The sequence below is a fragment of the Schistocerca americana genome, chromosome 2, assembly GCF_021461395.2.
Source record: "Schistocerca americana isolate TAMUIC-IGC-003095 chromosome 2, iqSchAmer2.1, whole genome shotgun sequence".
Classification (NCBI taxonomy): Eukaryota; Metazoa; Arthropoda; class Insecta; order Orthoptera; family Acrididae; genus Schistocerca; species Schistocerca americana.
Genome location: NC_060120.1, coordinates 658,532,565 through 658,552,524, shown reverse-complemented (window position 1 = coordinate 658,552,524; position 19,960 = coordinate 658,532,565). Strand labels below are relative to the sequence as shown.

The following is a 19,960-nucleotide window of genomic DNA, read 5'->3' as shown; positions in this document are numbered from 1 at the left end:
ATTCCTTCCTCGTCCTTCATCAAGGTGATCTTGAACTGTGTAACGCCTTCGTCGATAATGGGATGTTAAATGTTAATCTTCCTTAATTTGTACCCACGGCCAGCCTGACTGTCAGATACAATGCTGAAAGACTTCTTCTTTTGGGAGTTTCATCGCAGGTCTAAGCAATGGTCGTGTTTTGAAACGCCTGCTACTCTCCTGTAACAAATTCAAATGTGGTGCACAATGGAGGAGAAAAAAGACGCAAGATGTGATAAAATATGGGGGCAGTTTCATCACCATTGCATTTCTCAGACTCATTGTATTATATAAACTTCCCAATTGCAGCAATAATCTAGTGAAAGCGAAGACTTTATTTTTCAGTGTTTTCACCACAAAAATGAACAACAGCGAAACCATAACAGAAATACGTCAGAGAGCACTGGTCAAAGTACTTGTGTGCTGACTGCACCACGTACCGTTGTGGATGATACAAGAACTTACTAAAGCACTCTGTGGCCCAGTTAGCTCATAGGAAACCGTTTCTGTCAAATATTGGTGTGAGGTATTTCAAATAGGAAACAGAGTAGGGATTTCTGAAAGCATCTTCCAGGAAAGACCCCGAGTAGTCCGCACGATGGAACAACTTCTCGAACTCGGCACCGTACTTGTGCGACGTGACCGACATACAGCTGAGCGCGCAGAAGAAGACAGCGCAGGCCCCTCCCGTCTGCATGTCCTCAACGAGAGCCTCCAGGGGGTAGCTGTCCGCCTCGGCAGCCATGTCCAGCAGACGCAGGAGCGCCACCAGCGTGCCGTGGTAGTCGGCCAGCAGCGTGTCCAGGTGGTCGCGGTGCACCTCCTCGCTGGCGTTCATGTACAGGAAGTACAGCAGGTCCGCCGCTCCGCTGTGCACTTTGCTGAGCTGAGACAGCAAAACAGTAACTTTACAACATCTTTACTGGATAAGTCTATGGTGCCTACAGATTAAGAGGAACATTCTCGGACGAAAAAAGTTAAGCACCTAGAAGGTGATAGGGAATGCGGGAGCTCATGAGATTTTATCTCAGCGATTAGAATATCAAGTTAAATGAGCAACAAAATGGTCACTTGTTTCACTGCTTTGCGTTAGAATGCACTGGCACTGATTTTGTTGGATGAGAGTCTGATAGCCATCCTGAGGTACCGCACGCAACATTGCAATCTCAGAAAACTTGAGGAACATACTGAAACTAAAACATCGATAGCTCATGCTACCAGGGATGAAACGCTAGTGCATAGTAAAAAGCTTTTACGAGATAATTCTAAAATTCGCAGCAGCAGTTCGACTAGCAAGTAAAACAAATGTCTTGAAGATACTTCGAACAGAAAGACCTACAGAATAATTGGTAGACTGCATCCAAGAACAAGAAACAACACAGTCTGTGAGCACACCATCGTAATATTGCTACTTATGGAACGTATCTCGGAAAGACAGATTAGACGCCATAGGCGGGTGAGTGTTCATTGGAGTTGAGAAAAATATTGTCTCTATTAAGGGCGAAGTTGAGTGTCAGAGTGAAGTTACATGGTAGCGTATAACAGGTTTAGGTGAAACCTAATAAATAGTTGGATAATTTTACGTGTTATTCAAAGAAAGCCTACAGTCAGAATCGCGTAAAATCCAGATCACGTAGTACTAACTTCAGCCTATCGAGTATGGATTCATTACAGGGTGGTTTACAGATGGGAGGGGGGGGGGGGTAGTTTTGAGTTGTGAACACATTTTCCGCAAACTGTCTTGATTTGATCAGCTATTTCGACAGCCCACACGCAGTGGGTCTACAAGCAGGCCAGACCTTACCGACACTGTCAATATAAAGACGGGTTGAGTGATCGTGGTGGATCAAGAGGGCTAGCAGAGTGTTTCTGCTAGATAATAGCAGATAAGCAGCTGTTAGCATCTCCCTCAGATATTGAACTGACGTCACTTAGACCCACTAAGATGGACGTAGAGGAATTACTGGCAGAGCTTGAACAGACTGTATATCGCAGTCTGGAGAACTACGTGCCTAGTAAGCGGATTAAGGACGGAAAAGAGCCAGCATGGATTAACAAGGAAATTCGTAAAATGCTCAGGAAGCACAGGCTGTTACACCCTCGGTTCAAAAGAGAAGGCACAAATTACTACAAGCAAAGATTTGCAGAGATTCGTGTGTTTGTGAAAAGGTCTATGCGCAAAGTATTCAATGACTACTACCGTCACATCCTAGCAAAAGATCTGGCAGAGAACCCGAGAAAATTCTGATCCTATGATCTCTAAGCAGGTCTAAATCTTCCAATAAGTCACTCGTTGACAGTCTGCTGCAGCAGCTGAAGATAGCAAAACGAAAGCTTAAATGTAATATTTAATAAAATGTTCACTCACGAGAATCGTACAAAAATACCATCGTTTGACTATCGAACCTTTTCCCATATGGACAACTTAGTAATAAGCATCCCCGCGTAGAGAAACAACTGAAAGGGCTGACAACAAGTAAGTCGCCAGGTCCGGATGGAATCCCATTCCTGTTTTACAAAGGAGACTAAGCGGCATTGGCCCCTTGCTTAGCTTGCATTTATCGCGAAACTCTCGCCCAGAGCGAAGACCCAAGCGACTGGAAAAGGGGCATAAAAGAACGGACCAGCAAAATTACATACCAATATCCTTAACATATGTTTGCTGCAGAATTCTCGAACTGATTCTCAGTTACAATATAATAAATTTCCTTGAGAGAGAGAGAAGCAAACACATGAAACAGCATAGCATCACCCGTGCGAAACTCAGCTTGCCCTTTTCTCACATAATATACTACAAACTATGGATGAAGGGCAACATGCTGATTCCTAATTTCTAGATTTCCGGAAACCATTTGACACCGTACCCCACGGCAGACTGTTAACGAAGGTACGAGTATATGGAACTGGCTCACAGATATGGTAGTGACTCGAAGATTTCTTAAGAACAGAACCTAGTATGTTGTTCTCGACGGCAAGTGGTCATCAAAGACAAGAGTATCGTCAGGAGTGCCCCAGGGTAGTATGGTAGCACCACTATTATTTTCTACATACACAAATGATCTGGCGGACAGGGTGGGCAGCATCTGCGGTTGTGTGCTGCTGATTCTATCACTGTAGGAGGTCACAGTTTCTAGTTTGTGTGATGAATGGCAGCTAGCTCTACATGTGAAACAGGTGAAACAAACCCATATAGTTCGGATACAGCACGAGTAGTGTCTCGCTTGATTCAGTAGCGTAACGTAGCAAAGCTATATGAAATGGAACGAGCATGCGAGGATTGTGGCAAAGAGGGCCAATTGTTGACTTTTGGGAAAGTATGTTTTAGCTATAGAAGAGATTGCCAGCCGTGGTGGCATAGCTGTTCTAGGCGCTACAGGCTGGAACCGCGCGACCGCTACGGTCTCAGATTCGAATCCTGCCTCGGGCATGGACGTGTGTGTGATGTCCTTGAGCACTGCTCAAGTGTTTGGGATCCGCACAAGTTCGTATTCAAAAGCGAGCTGCTAAGCTTGAACAAAACGCCGGTATTACGAAAATGCTTCGGGAACTGGGAATCCCTGGAGGGAATGCGATGTTGTTTCCGAGGAACACCATCGAGAAATGTAGAGAACTGGAACTGAAACTGACTGTATAACGATTCTACTGCCGCAGACGCAGATTTCGCAAAGTACCGTGAAGATATGAGAAACTAGAGCACGTACGGAGGCATATAGAGAATCGTTTTTCCCTCCCTCTGTTTTCGAGAGGAAAAAGGAAGGAAATCGCAACTAGTGGTACAGGGTACCTCCACCATGTGCCATACGGTGGCTTGGGGAGTACTTATGTGGATGTAGAGTGAGTAGGAAAAAATAAACGCAAATAATCCAGTGTGATCGCCGAACTACTAACTGAAACGACCATCGATCTAAACTTCTCAGCTTTCCAGTATCACACACTAACAAATATTATAAAAGAATGAATGGAGATTGACAGCAGCAAAAACAGCTGAACATCACAACGTGACTTCTAATACATATACTAAGCAACTCAGAAGAGGAACTACAAGTACAAATAGAACAGAAGTAAATAATAGAATAAGATAAAAGTAAAACAGAACACGACCCCGTCTGAGGTTTTAGGGATGTGTCTCTTGGAACTCGGGCAAATGCCAGTGGCCGCTATCACCCCACCCCTCCCACAGAGAGACAGTTTAATAATGGGAGCAGAACATAAAGTAGAAATATGAAAATGTAGATGTGAAAGATGTATGGTGAGCCTTGTGCACGTAGGCAATTTTGCAGGCCTCTGTGGTTTTCCTTTAGTTGCCATTCAGTCGATCATTGTGCACTGCCACATCCAAACAGGCCACTTGCGTGGATAAGGCATACTTCGACCAGCCGATCACATGCCCCTTTTAAACTCTGGCAAGTGGTGAGAACATCGTCTCACATGAGCAGGTGTCATTCTCCAGGATCCTCACTAAACCACTAAACTTATGTTTCGGATAACGTCTTCTAAACAGAGAGTATTCTGCCGTTAGCAACTATTGGTAGTCCACCCATGTAGGGGCTCAGGATGAACATCAATGTGTCAGCTTATTCAGAAACTAAATTATAGTGTCCTGCCTCTACCATTAGCGGTAGATATACCTAGTACTACGAAATTTTATGATGATGATACTTTGGATTCATCCATCAAAAACTATCTAGGCATTCATTAGGTCACTTTTGCGCATTCTGTCACTCGTTGCCCTCAGATCTGACTTTTAAAACAGTATCAGGTATTAACATGTTAATACCACGACTACGGTCCCACATCGTCGTTAGCATCAGCTGCGCTGGGTAGTGATGCAAATCAACGACTTGACATTGTGCATTCATAAGCAAACACACTTTCACATACACAAGGCATTAATTATGTGTGAGGGTCATAGTGACTCCTAATTAGATTAAAAACAGCTTTGATCCCTCAGTTGTGACCAGCGTATTTGGGAGATTTCCCACAGTCGTAAGGCATGTGCTGGAACTAGAAATACGCTCCAAATATTCCCATCTGGGACTATCTGTGCCCCGCACCCTCGCATGATATTTGGCTAAAAAGTCCCTGGTTCTATGTGAGTCATTACTCTAACTGCCCGCTCCACCTAGAGAACGACAAAAAATGTATTTAGTTACCAAGAACTCTAGATATTTCAGTAAATATATTGTGGCTATTGTGTAAGCCACAGCCTTTGCTCTGTTACACACACCAATGAATATGCGGACATATACTAGGCATTCATATCTTTCTGCGAGACATATTATCCCGGACACAAATTTTAAATAGCTCCAGCCCTTGAGTTCCGACCATGGTATTTCGAACTCTTTCCTTGGACGTAAGATAAATGTAGGAACTGGAAATCCACTCCCCAATATTCCCAATTGGATACTTATGTGCCGTGTTGCCAGCTCACCTGGGATTTGACTGAAATGAACCTGGCACTGCACTAGGTGAGATCGCAGGCTGCCTGCCTGGGCCCTTGTTTAAGAAATGAAGAAAAAAGTGAATATACATAAAATAAAATTCTGCACTAAAACATCAACCCCCAGCTGTGAGACCAAAATGTTTGCATAAATGTAAATGCTTAACTGTGGACTGCAAGATGGACAGAATGGAGATACTTGAAAGTAGGATTACATGTCTGTTTGCTTGGCCACGGTCCGCAGCAAGCACAGAAATACCTGTTTTGTAAATAAAACCGCCTTTCCTTGATGCAACTTATTTTTCTCAGACGCGTCTCGAAAAAATAAATTAAGTTGCAGCATGAAAAGAACGTTTTATTTACAAAACAAGAAAAATAGATTATTTGAAGAATGCACTGAGGTAACGAAAGTTACGGGGTACAGATATGCACATCTACAGATGGCGGTAGCGCCGCGTACACAAAGTACAAAAAGGCAGTGCATTGGTAGGGATATCATTTGCACTCAGGCGATTCATGTGGAAAAGTTTCCTGCGTGCTTATCGCCGTACGATTAACAGGCTCTGAACGCAAAACACTAGTTGGAGTTGGACGCACGTGGCATTTCATCTCAGAAATCGTTAGTGAACTGAGTATTCAGATGTCACCTAACGACCGAGAGCTGCGTCGTTTGCGTAGAGTTGTCAGTGCTAACAGGCAAGCAAGACTGTGTGAAATAAAAGCATAAATCTATAAGGGACTTACGACGAACGTATCAGTTACGACAGTTTGGCGAAATCTGGCGTTAAGGAGCTATGGCAGCAGACGACCGACGTGACGTCGTTTGCTAATAGCACGACATCGCCTGCAGCGCATATCCTCGGCTCGTGAACGCTAGACGACTGGAAAACAGTGCTTTCGTCGTATGAGTCCCAGTTTCAGTTGGTAAGAGATGATGGTTTGATTCGAGTATGACGAAGACCCCACGAATCCATGGATCAAAGTTGTCAACATGGCACTGTGAAAGCCGGTGGTGGCACCATAATGGCGAGGGCTGTGTTTATGCAGAACAGGCTGGTTCCTCTGAACTACTTTGAGCCCATTTGCAGTCGTCGTGGACTTCGTGTTCCCAAACTACGATTGAGTTTTTATGGACGACTAAGCTCTTTGTGAATGGACCAAAATTGTTCGCGACTGATTTAAGGAACATTCTGGACAGTTCGAGCGAATTATTTGGCTATCCAGAACGCCCGTCATGAATCTCATTGAACATTTTCGAACATTTATGGGACATAATCGAGAGGACAGTTCGTACACAGAATCCGGCACCGGCAACTCTTTCGCAATTATGGACGGCTATGTAGGCAGCACGGCTCAATATTTTTGCAGGGGTCTCCCAACGACTTGTTGAGTCTATGCCACGTCGAGCTGCAGCATATTGCCGCGCAAAAAGAGGTGCGACGTAGTAAAGGACGTATCGCATGACTAGTGACTTTTGACTAGCTCTACCGAAATATACAGAAAATATCTTATGTAACAGCAAGGTGATGGTTAATGTTTTTTGAGTAGATCTGCATAATCAACGAGAACAGGCTAACGAAGTAAATATTCCTGTGTTTGTGGGCAAGGAGTGAAAAATATCAACAACAGCCTGCCTACATAAATAATGAAGCAACGAGAAAGAGTCTGCGACTCTTGGTCTTGCGGAAGCGTTCTCGCTTCCCGCGCACGGGGTACTAGGTTCGACTCACGGCTGGGTCAGGGATTTTCTGTGCCTCGAGATGACTGGGTGTTGTGTGTCTTTCATCCTCGTTCACTCGCAAGTCGCCGTAGTGGCGTTAAAGAACTTGTGGAGTGGCGGCTGAACCGGCCCACGAGGGGTCTCCCGGCCACCAATGCCATACGCTCATTATTATTATTGGGGTGTAAAGCTAGTTCGCGTCCGTAGTATAACACTACACGTGCATCCTAGGTAACGCTAAATGAACTAGCGCATACTGGCAGTCAGATAATCTGAGGCTCTCCTGACTATTAGACACTTTGAGTAAGAGTTATGTCACCAGACAGACCAAACGGCCCTTCTCAGGTCCCTCTGACCAGGAAACTCGGACCCGTGGTTCGAATTTGTCACATAAACATAGAAGGCATAAGCTATGCTAAGTGCCAGTTTCTATGTTTGTTTGTGATCCTTAAACTTTGTTATATTAGTAATGATTGTTTGCAATTGTTAAAGTTTGTTATATTAGTGATTTGTTTGTTTCTTTCTTATGTGTCTGTATTGCCATACTATAAATAAAATAAATAATAATTATTATTAATATTAACTAGAAAGAAATGAAATCAAGGTATTAGATATAAAAAAGCAGTCCGTCTTCTGGCCACGTGTGGCCTACCGAGACCATCCGACCGCCGTGTCATCCTCAGTGGAGGATGCGGATAGGATGGGCGTGGGGTCAGCACACCGCTCTCTCGGTCGTTATGATGGTATTCTTGACCGAAGCCTCTACTATTCAGTCGAGTAGCTCCTCCATTGGCATCACGAGGCTGAATGCACCTCGAAAAATGGCAACAGCGCATGGCGGCCTGGATGGTCACCCATCCAAGTGCCGACCTCGCCCGACAGCGCTTAACTTCGGTGATTTCACGGGAACCGGTGTATCCACTGCGGCGAGGCCGTTGCCGAATTAGGTATAACAATGCAAAATTTTTTAAGAATAATTTACTAATTTCAGGAGGTATTCAAAGCACATAAGAATAAGAAATTAGGAAAAAAATGGACAGCGCTAAGGTAGCGGGAACAAGGGAGAAGGTGGAGTACTAGAGTAATAGAAAATAAGTAATAAAGAAGAGAAAGTTGTTGCATGGCCCTTGTGGGTCAATACGAAAATAAAAACATGATCTTACCTGAAAATCTATAATTCTAACATCTGTAATATTTTCATTCACATATGTAAACATAAAATTATTCTTCCAGCAGTCGCCATGCAGCATAACGGGCAGCCTTATTTCGCTTGATCTCCAGTACCTGAAGACGTCACGTGTGTATTTTTCTGCAAGCCGTTCATACTTTTCAGCGTAGCTCTCGTATCCTTTGTGAACTCTAAGCTGCCGTGCCGCGGCTTTAAAGATTTTGTCAGAGAGCTGTCGGAAGTACTGCTGTGTGCCCTCCGTCACGCTCTTCTTCGGGTCACAGAGCGTTTTGTAGTGGGGCCGGTCTTTGAGGACCCTCGCCGAGGCGGCGTGCAGGCGGGCGTATGCGCGCATAACTGCTGCGCAGTGCTGGTAGTCAAGAGGGCGCGCAGGATCCGCCGTCATGAAGCCGGCCGGCGAGAGGTCCTCAATGGCGAGGAACGGGACGGGGCTTCTACCTGTCAAGTAGCAGAGCGGCGCCACAGGCCGGAACGCCTCGCCCTCCACACTCCTAATCAGCCTGTGCACCTCTGGCATCACCTCACCCAGCAGCAACGTCTCCATCTCAGTCGGGTCGCTGTCCTTCGGCACGTCTTTAGTCTCCCAGTTTTCCTGCAGGCACTTTAGTATGATGCTTCTCTTTTCACAGGTGGCGGATTCTCCTCGTCTGACGGTGGCTGCAACCCTGAAGATGTTGCTTGTGTGGCTCATGCCCTCTTTGCAGCCAGGTTGGAGGTCGATGGTTTCCACTATCAGCTTAGTTTCGTCGTGTCCGTTATTCAGCACAGTCTCTATGAACTGTTTGTTGATCCAAGAAGGAAAGGACGAAATTTCAGCTTCAGTGCCAATCATGTTGCCCCAGAAGAAAAATCTGTGAACATATGGGGATTTCAAAGTAAGTCTCTCGTCATCTATCTCACCGGGCACCTAGATAAAAAAATAAATAGAAATAAAAACTACACACAAAGACAAACATACAACAATACAGGGTGCGTCAAAAAAATGTATACACACTTTGAACTCTCATAGACAATAAGTGGCCGTGCTTCAGCCGAGTGTGTCCAATGCGCAGCAGGCAGAGGACAACAGACTCCTTGCGAGGGACCCGCATGGATGACCGCCACACAGTCGTCGTCTCCTTGATAGGACGGAGTTTGTTTGGCACGGGCTGGTTGCGCCATTCAGTGTCCCATAAATCGAAAAGTTTGGGCCTAAGATTGCCCGCAAATCAGTCGCCGGGAGCCTAACGTCCAGAGATGGTTTACTGGTGGCCTCTTTCGCCAGGCGGTCAACATTTTCATTGCCGCGTATCCCAACATGGCCAGGGGTCCACATATAGACCACAGATCGGCCGCAACGGGAAAGAGTATGCAGGGACTCCTGGACAGCCATCACCAGACGAGAGCGAGGGAAGCACTGGTCGATAGCTCGTAAACTGCTCAGGGAGTCGCTACAGATAACGAAGGACTCACCTGAGCAGGAGCGGATATACTCTAGGGCACGAACGATGGCGACCAGCTCAGCAGTGAAAACGCTGCAGCCAGCTGGCAATGAACGTTGTTCGGAATGGTTCCCTAGAGTTAAAGCATAACCAACACGACCAGCAACCATCGAACCGTCCGTGTAAAGAACGCCAGAGCCCTTATACATGGCGAGGATGGAATAAAAGCGGCGACGGAAGGCCTCCGGAGGGACTAAGTCTTCGGGCCCTGTGCCAAGTCGAGTCAAAGGCAAGGGCGGGGCACACACCACGGTGGTGTACGCAGAGGGGCCCAGAGAGAAGCTTTCCGACGCGGACGGCGATCGTACAACCCGACCGGGGCCGACGATCTGGGAGATGGACGACTGACTGTGGGAAAAGGAGACGATAGTTTGGATGCCCGGGGAAGCTAAAAACATGAGCAGCATAAGCGGCCAGTAAATGTTGGCGCTTTAACCGCAAGTATGCTGTCGACAGGGCTTGTCCAGAAGGCACCAGAGGCAACTCGTATTCCGCTGTCTAGGATTGGGTCCAGCACCCGCAGCGCAGATGGAGATGCTAAGCCATAAGCAAGGCTCCCATAATCCAGACGAGACTGGATTAACGCCTGGTAGAGCCGTAAGAGGGTAGATCGGTCGGCGCCCCACCTGGTGTGGCTCAAGCATCGCAGAGCATTTAGATGCTGCCAACACATCCGTTTTAGCTGCCGAATATGAGGCAGCAAAGTCAACTGGGCATCAAAAACCACACCCAAAAACCTATGTGACTCCACCACCACAGCAAGAAGTTCGCCGGCAAGATAAAGCCGCGGCTCAGGGTGGACCGTTCGTCGCCGGCAGAAATGCATAACGCAGGTCTTGGCAGCCGAAAACTGGAAACCATGCGCTACAGCCCAAGACTGCGCCTTGCAGATAACGCCCTGCAGCTGACGTTCAGCAGCTGCAATGCTAATGGAGCTATAGTAGAGGCAGAAGTCGTCAGCATACAGCGAAGCTGAGACAGAAGTTCCCTCCGCTGCAGCGAGCCCGTTTATTGCAATTAAAAACAGGCAGACACTGAGGACAGATCCCTGTGGTACCCCATTGTCCTGGACTCGGGAGGCACTATGGGAGGCCGCTACTTGCACGCGGAAAGTACGACACGACAAAAAAATTTCGGATGAAAATCGGCAGTGGACCCCGAATACCCCAATCATGACGTGTAGAGAGGATGTGATGGCGCCACGTCGTATCGTACGCCTTCCCCATGTAAAAAAAGACAGCGATGAGGTGCTGACGGCGGGCAAAGGCCGTACGGATGGCAGATTCCAGGCTCACCAGATTGTCGGCGGCAGAGCGGCCTTTACGGAACCCACCCTGAGACGGAGCCAGGAGATCCCGAGACTCCAGTACCCAATTCAAGCGCCGGCTCACCATCCGTTCGAGAAGCTTGCAAAGAACGTTGGTGAGGCTAATGGGACGGTAGCTGTCCACCTCCAAAGGGTTCTTGCCAGGTTTCAAAACGGGGATGACTATGCTTTCCCGCCATTGCGACGGAAATTCACCCTCGACCCAAATACGGTTGTAAAGAGCGAGGAGGCATCGCTTCCAGTCCACTGAAAGGTGTTTCAGCATCTGACAGTAGATGCGATCTGGCCCAGGAGCGGTGTCAGGGCAGGCCTTTGAAAGAGAGTATTCCAGTCAACATTGTCAAAAGCTATCTCTAGGTTTACAAATGCTACAAACGTAGATTTGCCTTTCCTTAATCTTCTTCTAAGATAAGTCGTAAGGTCAGTATTGCCTCACGTGTTCCAATATTTCTACGGAATCCAAACTGATCTTCCCCGAGGTCGGCTTCTACCAGTTTTTCCATTCGCCTGTAAAGAATTCGCGTTAGTATTTTGGAGCTGTGACTTATTAAACTGATAGTTCGTTAATTTTCACATCTGTCAACACCTGCTTTCCTTGGGATTGGAATTATTATATTCTTCTTGATGTCTGAGGGTATTTTACCTGTTTCATACATCTTGCTCACCAGAAGGTAGAGTTTTGTAAGGACTGGTTCTCCCAAGGCCGTCAGGAGTTGTAATGGAATGTTGTCTACTCCCGGGGCCTTGTTTCGACTCAGGTTGTATAGGTTACTACAACAATATAGAAATTAAAAGATACTGGTTTAGAAAGCTTACAAAATGTATATTAAATAACTGAAAAATAATGAATTAAATGAAAGTTAAACACATATCCACAAGCGCGCGCTCGCGCGTCTGCGCACACACGTACACACACACACACACACACACACACACACACACACACACACACACACATTAAGTGGTCTCACTCCCACTCAACTCCCATGATCCCTCAGTCATCCCTACAGGAATTGAGCACCTTAATTTTCAGTGTGCACCAGGAAACGTTACGTGTAGTGAAACTAATAACTGCGGTATAGTGTCTGTTGTGTCCTGCCTACTCGTCGAATATGGAGCGCCTAGGAAACCTGCTTTCTCGGATCACTAGAAACTAATTCAAGCAAATCGTATTAATGAACTTTTAGTACAGTAAGATAAATGACAGTACTTTGAAACTTTACAGTTCTGTGTCGCAAGCAATAGGCGACAGGCAAAATAAGAAATCTCATCAGTACAGACAATGTCCAATACAAGTGAGAATATACAGTTCCTAAGTCGTTGGTGTAGAGCTCGTAGAGTGGCTAGTCTTCAACTGAGCCACGGCCAGGCGGTGCAGCGCTTACGACCTCTTCGTGTAGATGCCGCTGCTGTCTCGTTGCCATCGTAGAGACGGGTCGGTCAACATACTATTGTTTGAAGTATTCTCCACAATAGCGAAAGGCTATTTACAATTTGTGCAGAAACCAGATGGCAGTTACAAGAGTCGAGGGGCATGAAAGGAAAGCAGTGGTTGGGAAAGGAGTGAGGCAGGGTTGTAGCCTCTCCCCGATGTTATTCAATCTGTATATTGAGCAAGATGTAAAAGAAACAAAAGAAAAATTCGGACTAGGTATTAAAATCCATGGAGAAGAAATAAAAACTTTGAGGTTCGCCGATGACATTGTAATTCTATCAGAGACAGCAAAGGTCTTGGAAGACCAGTTGAACGGAATGGACAGTGTCTTGAAAGGAGGATATAACAGCAACATCAACAAAAACAAAACGAGGATAATGGAATGTAGTCGAATTAAGTCGGGTGATGCTGAGCGAATTAGATTAGGAAATGAGACACTCAAAGTAGTAAAGGAGTTTTGCTATTTGGGGAGCAAAATAATTGATGATGGTCGAAGTAGAGAAGATATAAAGTATAGACTGGCAATGGCAAGGAAAGCGTTTCTGAAGAAGAGGAATTTGTTAACATCGAGTATAGATTTAAGCGTCAGGAAGTCGTTTCTTAAAGTATTTGTATGGAGTGTAGCCATGTATGGAAGTGAAACATGGACGATAAATAGTTTAGACAAGAAGAGAATAGAAGCTTTCGAAATTTGGTGCAACAGAAGAATGCTGAAGATTAGATGGCTAGATCACATAACTAATGATGAAGTATTGAATAGAATTAGGGAGAAGAGGAGTTTGTGGCACAACTTGACAAAAAGAAGGGACCAGTTAGTAGGACATGTTCTGAGGCATCAAGGGATCACAAATTTAGCATTGGAGGGCAGCGTGGAGGGTAAAAATCGTAGAGGGAGACCAAGAGATGAATACACTAAGCGGATTCAGAAGGATATAGGTTGCGGTAAGTACTGGGAGATGAAGAAGCTTGCACAGGATAGGGTAGCATGGAGAGCTGCATCAAACCAGTCTCAGGACTGAAGACCACAACAATAACACAACCTATGAATTGATTTTGTTTTTCTGTTAGCTCTTTTTTGTTGTTGAGCATAATTTCGTGTTTATTTATGGCCCTCTGCATGAAATGCTCATCTTGGAGCGTCACTATTCTTTTTATTTTATTATTGTGGCATAAGATGGCCATGTCTGTTTGTATCGCAGTGAGGAGGTGAATTTTGTTCATTAAAATGGCACGTCAGAAGATACCACAACCAACTCACAAGCAAAATTGGTAACATCCTCAAAAAACACAGCATGAGCATAGTCAAACCAAACACCACAATCCAAAAGAAATGAAAAGCTGTGACAGGACAGGAAGATATATGCAAGAGTAGAATTACCGGGTGATCAAAAAGTCAGTATAAATTTGAAAACTGAATAAATCACGGAATAATGTAGATAGAGTGGTACAAATTGACACACATGCTTGGAATGACTTGGGGTTTTATTAGAACCAAAAAAATACAAAAGTTCAAAAAATGTCCGACAGATGGCGCTTCATCTGATTAGAATAGCAATAATTACCATAACAAAGTAAGACAAAGCAAAGACGATGTTCTTTACAGGAAATGCTCAATACGTCCACCATCATTCCTCAACAATAGCTGCAGTCGAGGAATAATGTTATGAACAGCATTGTAAAGCATGTCCAGAGTTATGGTGAGGCATTGGCGTCGGATGTTGTCTTTCAATATCCCTAGAGATGTCGGTCGATCACGATACACTTGCGACTTCAGGTAACCCCAAAGCCAATAATCACGCGGACTGAGGTCTGGGGACCGGGGAGGCCAAGCGTGACAAGCATGGCGGCTGAGCACACGATCATCAACAAACGACGCGCGCAAGAGATCTTTCACCCGTCTAGCAATATGGGGTGGAGCGCCATCCTGCATAAACATCGTACGTTCCAGCAGGTGTTTATCACCCAGGCTGGGGATGATACGATTCTGTAACATATCGGCGTACCTCTTACCCGTCACGGTAGCAGTTACAAAAGCAGAATCACGCATTTCCTCGAAGAAAAAAGGCCCGATAACGGTAGATGTGGTAAATCCAACCCATTCCGTGACTTTCTCGTCGTGAAATGGAGTTTCCACGACAGTTATAGGATTTTCGGTAGCCCAAATTCTGCAGTTGTGGGCCTTGACAGACCCTCGGAGCGTGAAATGAGTTTCGTTGGTCCACAACACGTTAATCAACCATTCGTCATCTTCCGCCACCTTCTGAAACGCCCACACCGCAAATGCCCTCCGCTTGACTATATCGCCAGGTGACAGTTCATGATGGCGATGGATTTTGTACGGATAGCATCGGAGGGTACGCCTAAGTGCCAACCAAACAGTAATGTATGGATTGCCGGTGCGACTTGCGACTGCACGAGCGCTGACTTCCCCGTGCGTAGACGAACCCGCTACAGTCTCCATTTGTTTCTGAACAGTCTCAGCAACATTACACCTTGTGCTCGGTCGGCCACTACGGGGTCTATCGTCTGAACATCTCGTGGCTCCGAACTTCGAAATCATTCTCGCCACAGCTGCATTTGTCAACGGACCTTTAGCCGTTCGAATTCCCTTCCTATGGCGATAGAATCGTAACGCTGAACTAGCACATTCCCCATTCTGATAATACAGCTTAATTAAAAGCGCCTTTTCAAGTAACGTCAACATGCTGCGACTGCTGGCGCATCTGACTCTCTCTCTCTCATTACAGCTCCTTTTATACACGATTGTCATGCGCAGTCACTGACGTTTTGCTGTCCATCGCCATCTGTCAGACATTTTGTGAACTTTTTTGGTTCTAATAAAACCCCATGTCATTCCAAGCATGTGTGTCAAATTTTACGTCTCTATCTACATTATTCCGTGGTTTATTAATTTTTCAAATTTGTACTGACTTTTTGATCACCCGGTACTATAAAGTTATTGGTAATTGTGGAAAAATTCACTATCTATCGTTCTGGCAAGGGCAAATTCACCCACTTGAAGGAACACCACGGAAGTCGGAAACTTAAATACAGACACTCTATTCCTCAGACCACCTGTTTATAGAAGGCCAACGTTACAAGATACAACGTGAAGTATTACATCAAGTCCATAAAGGAAGGAAGTTGATCTATCTTGCAATCAGGACACGTTCACAGGATTTGTCGACCTGGGAAAAGCCTTCGGCAATGTAAAATGGTGCAAAATGCTCGAAATTCTGAGAACAACAGGGTTAAGCCATAGGGAGAGATGGGTAATATACATTATTGGCAAGAACCAAGAAGGGATTAATAAGAGTGGACGAACAAGAACGAAGTTCTCGGTTTAAAACGGGTGTAAGACAGGAATGTAGTCTTTCGCCCCTGCTGTTCAATTTGTACGTCGAAGAAGCAATGATGAAAGTAAAAGAAAAGTTCAGGATTGGAATTAAAATTCAAGGTGAAAGGATATCAACGATACGATTCGCGGATGACATTGCTATTCTAAGTGAAAGTGAAGTATTACGTGATCTGCTAAACGGAATGAACAATCTAATTAGTAGAGAATATGGATTGAGAGTAAATCGAAGAAAGACGAAAGTAATGAGAAGTAGCAGAAATGGGAACAGCGAGAAACTTAATACAAGGATTGATGGTTACGAAGTAGATGGAGTTAAGGAATTCAGCTACCTACGCAGTAAAATAACCTATGACGGACGGAGCAAGGAGGAAATCAAAAGTAGACTAGCTGTGGCAAAAAAGGGCATTCCTGGCCAATAGAGGTCTACTAGTATCAAAAATAGGCCTTAATATGAGTAAGAAATTTCTGATAACGTACGTCTGGAGTACCGCATTGTATGGTAGTGAAGGATGGACTGCGGGAAAACCGCAACAGAAGAGAATAAATCATTTGAGATGTGGTGTTGCAGACGAATGTTGAAAATTAGGTGGACTGATAACGTAAGGAATGAGGAGGTTCTGCGCAGAATCGGAGAGGAATGAAATATGTGGAAAACACTGATATGGAGAAGGGACAGAATGATAGGACATCTGTTAAGACATGAGGGAATGATTTTCATGGTACTAGAGGGAACAATAGAGGGAAAAAACGCTAAAGGGAGACAGATTGGTATTCATCCAGCAAATAATTGAGGACGTAGGCGGCAAGTGCTACTCTGAGATGAAGAGGTTAGCACAGGACAGGAATTCGTGGCGAGCCGCATCAAACTAGTCAGAAGACTGATGACCCATCCCCCCCCCCCCCCTCCCACACACACACAAAAAAAAAAAAAAAAATTACATCGCATTTACGCTGAAAATGAAAATACTCCGTAGAAGAACTAGTTTATAATGTTTGATCCTACTAAATTTCATTGCACCACATATTTATCTTTGTAGCTGATGATGATGTAACAGCAGAAAACCGATTTCTGTAATTAATAACACATGTCGTAGACTATTACGCCTGTGTGTGTGTGTTTTAATTAATAATATATCTGCAATAGTCCAGAAATATATGAATTAAGACGTACTAGCTGCAACTAAATAATTTGCTTTATGTTATAGGCCACTGGTGATGCCTACTACGAGTAGACGAAATATATTCAGTTAAAGGCAAAACAACCAGACCTAAAAGATGAAATTGTACGTACCTACATGATAAACATAACTAATTTTTTACGGTAGTGGATTTCTTCTGTCAAAGGAAGCTCACATCGCCTGGCTGTACTTAATCGGCATTGTGTGACATAATGCTTCCTAAAGTGACGAAACCTTACATCCTCCATATTAACCACCAAATGATTTGAATTCACTTTCCACTATTGCGTACTCATTTGTAAATTTTATTTTTATAATAAACCTCATATTTGTCACAGTCGTAAGTAGTCTGTCTTTCGAAGTTTCTTGCGCCTTTTTGTGTGAGAAACAGCAAACCAATTTGATATGGTCCCTCATGAGTGGTTACAGGTACTTGACTTACACTTTTATTATTCTCATATGGTTTTGTGGAGACATTGTCAATCCCTTCATGTATATCCTCCTTAAATTTCTGGGTGTCGTATCGCTTTGTATACACCCTTTCGTGCATAAAAAGTCAGTAAGATACGTCGGTTTTTGGTAGCTCCACCATCCATCGTAAAGAACCCCAATTACAAATTTCGAAGTGAACGATATTAAGTATTTATGTCCTCTCCGACTGAGGTGGCGCAGTGGTAAGCTACTGTAGTTGAAATCCCCATCTAGTCATCTTGAGTTAGGTTTCACTGGTTTCCCTAAATCGCTTAGGACAATTGCTGAGATTGTTCACTTGGAAGGGACAGGACCGATTTCCTTCCTCATCCATTCCCAGTGATGGCCTGAGCCCTGTCTCTAATGAAACTGTCACTGCCGGTACGTTAAACTTAAAGTACCTACTTCTTTATTTTCAAGCATATTTTATTAGCAGCTACTTTGATATTTGTTTTTTTTTTCTTGATAATGTCACTTGCATAACACATAAAACGTTACTGCCATTTCTGAAACTTCCTGATCTCTCATAGGATCACTACATGTGCCGTAAAATATAATAAAATCAGATTAAAAAAAAAGAAATAACAAAGATGTCTAAACATGATCTTCTGGATGTGGTCTGTCCTCTCCTTAACCTCTGTATTTAATTTAAATTTTTTCTTGTGTGTCCACTAATAACATATAATATTCACATTCGCTCAAAAACAGGTGACATTTGAAGATGGAAAATAAAAATTTTGAAATAGTCGAGCAAGTGCTGCAAATTTAGCATACTGAATTGTCCATCACATCTTATACCAAACAAAGGCAGCGTAGGCCATAAGTGAAATCGATCGCGAAAATACAGCTACTCAGACTAAATCGAAAATAAAATAAAGCGAAATACATACGGGGTTTGGGTTCTTTTTGGGAATGAGACCAGACAGTGAGGTCATCGGTCTCATCGGATTAGGGAATAATGGGGAAGGAAAGCGGTCGTGCCCTTTCAGAGGAACTATCCCGGCATTTGCGTGGAGCGATTTAGGAAAATCACAGAAAACCTAAATCGGGATGGGTGGACGCGGGATTGAACCGTCGTCCTCCCGAATGAGAGTCCAGTATGCTACCCACTGCGCCACCTCGCTCGGTAAACAGATACAAGAACAGCTGCTTTGTCACGGAGATGGAATTCATAAGACAAGAAAATCTTATTCGGACATATAGTAAGTGAAATGTATGATTAAAAGTCAGAATTTTATGGATCACTACACAGAATTAAATTAGACATTCCTTTTTGTGTAGAAGCACGTTTCTGCAGTATATGTAAATTGAAGGTGGAGTGGGGAGAAACATTCAATTTATGTATAATGTATAACAGTATCACAGCTAAAGATTCCTCGGGGTGTCTGTTCTTTCAGACATGTCTGAAACAACAGACACCACACATTCGTATATAATTTTTTGCAATAAGCAGAGCACGTATCAACTACACGTTTCAGTTGTTTACTACACCATTCTGCCAGCAAGAAGCTCAGAAGTCTTCCAACGTCATAAAAGGCGTTCTTTATCAGAATCACTAATTTCTTATACCTGTTTCATTGCTGTATGAGGCCTGTATCAAATACGTATCGTTGCTCACATCTCCAAACCACCGGTAGCGGAAGCGCGAGTGTACTCACCCCGCAAGAATCCGGATGATCTTGTTACGATGCAGTCAACAGCCAATGGCAACTCACCAGGTTATGTGCTATCTCCCCACCAGTGCACTACACACACGGGAGCGCGTGGCCTTGCATGGCGCTGTTGTCAGCTTAAATCGACTGCGTTCGACAACCTTCGGCCTTCGTCGGCAGCTTCCACGAACTCGCGCTGTTGCTCGGTATCTCCGTTCTCTTGAGCAACTAGCGCCTCATTGAACGAAGTCACTGTACTGTGCGTGCAATACTTGGAGAATTTCTTGTTATTTCTGTTGTTAACAGTTGATTTTACTTACCATGATAACTCATAGGGTTTGCATGTACCTTGGAGTTTTTTCGCATGGGTCATTGAACGATCGATCATTTGTGATTATTCAGTCTTCAGTGGCAGTTGCTCAATCCCATGCAAACAGCATGGCCCAGACTTCCATCTGTTATTTCGTTCTGTGATTGCCAACGACAAAATGATGAAGAATGTTGCCATAAATGATTTACAGCCATGAGTGATTACTTTGTGGGTGGACTAGTGAACCATTATTAAGTTTTGTGTCCTTTATTTCATAATACCCATTCATTTAGTTTTTTTAGCCACCTTGTAGATTAAGTTAACGGCTATGACCACAGAAACATAAAACAAGCTGTTAACAGCTTAGTTCTAAAAGCGGTC

General features: G+C 44.4%; 1 protein-coding gene and 1 pseudogene across 1 annotated transcript; both read right to left on the bottom strand.

The window, feature by feature from the left end:
• Positions 1-398: 398 nt before the first annotated feature.
• On the bottom strand, positions 399-19,364 carry LOC124595847. The gene is made up of 3 exons (XM_047134753.1): positions 19,276-19,364; positions 8,342-9,218; positions 399-904 (listed from the first exon to the last, which is right to left on the bottom strand). Exons 2-3 carry the CDS (start codon positions 9,197-9,199, stop codon positions 509-511), a joined length of 1,254 nt encoding a protein of 417 aa, XP_046990709.1. The 5' UTR covers positions 9,200-9,218; positions 19,276-19,364; the 3' UTR covers positions 399-508.
• Positions 8,001-8,118, bottom strand: LOC124597205 (annotated as a pseudogene).
• Positions 19,365-19,960: the final 596 nt, after the last annotated feature.

What these genes read in the sequence shown, in the direction of transcription:
- LOC124595847 (XM_047134753.1), bottom strand. Translation starts at nt 9,199, where the DNA reads ATGATTGGCACTGAAGCTGAAATTTCGTCCTTTCCTTCTTGGATCAAC. An exon ending in TTAGAATTATAGATTTTCAG is followed by an intron (nt 905 to 8,341) that starts GTAAGATCATGT and finishes TTGCTGTCTCAG; the next exon opens with CTCAGCAAAGTGCACAGCGG.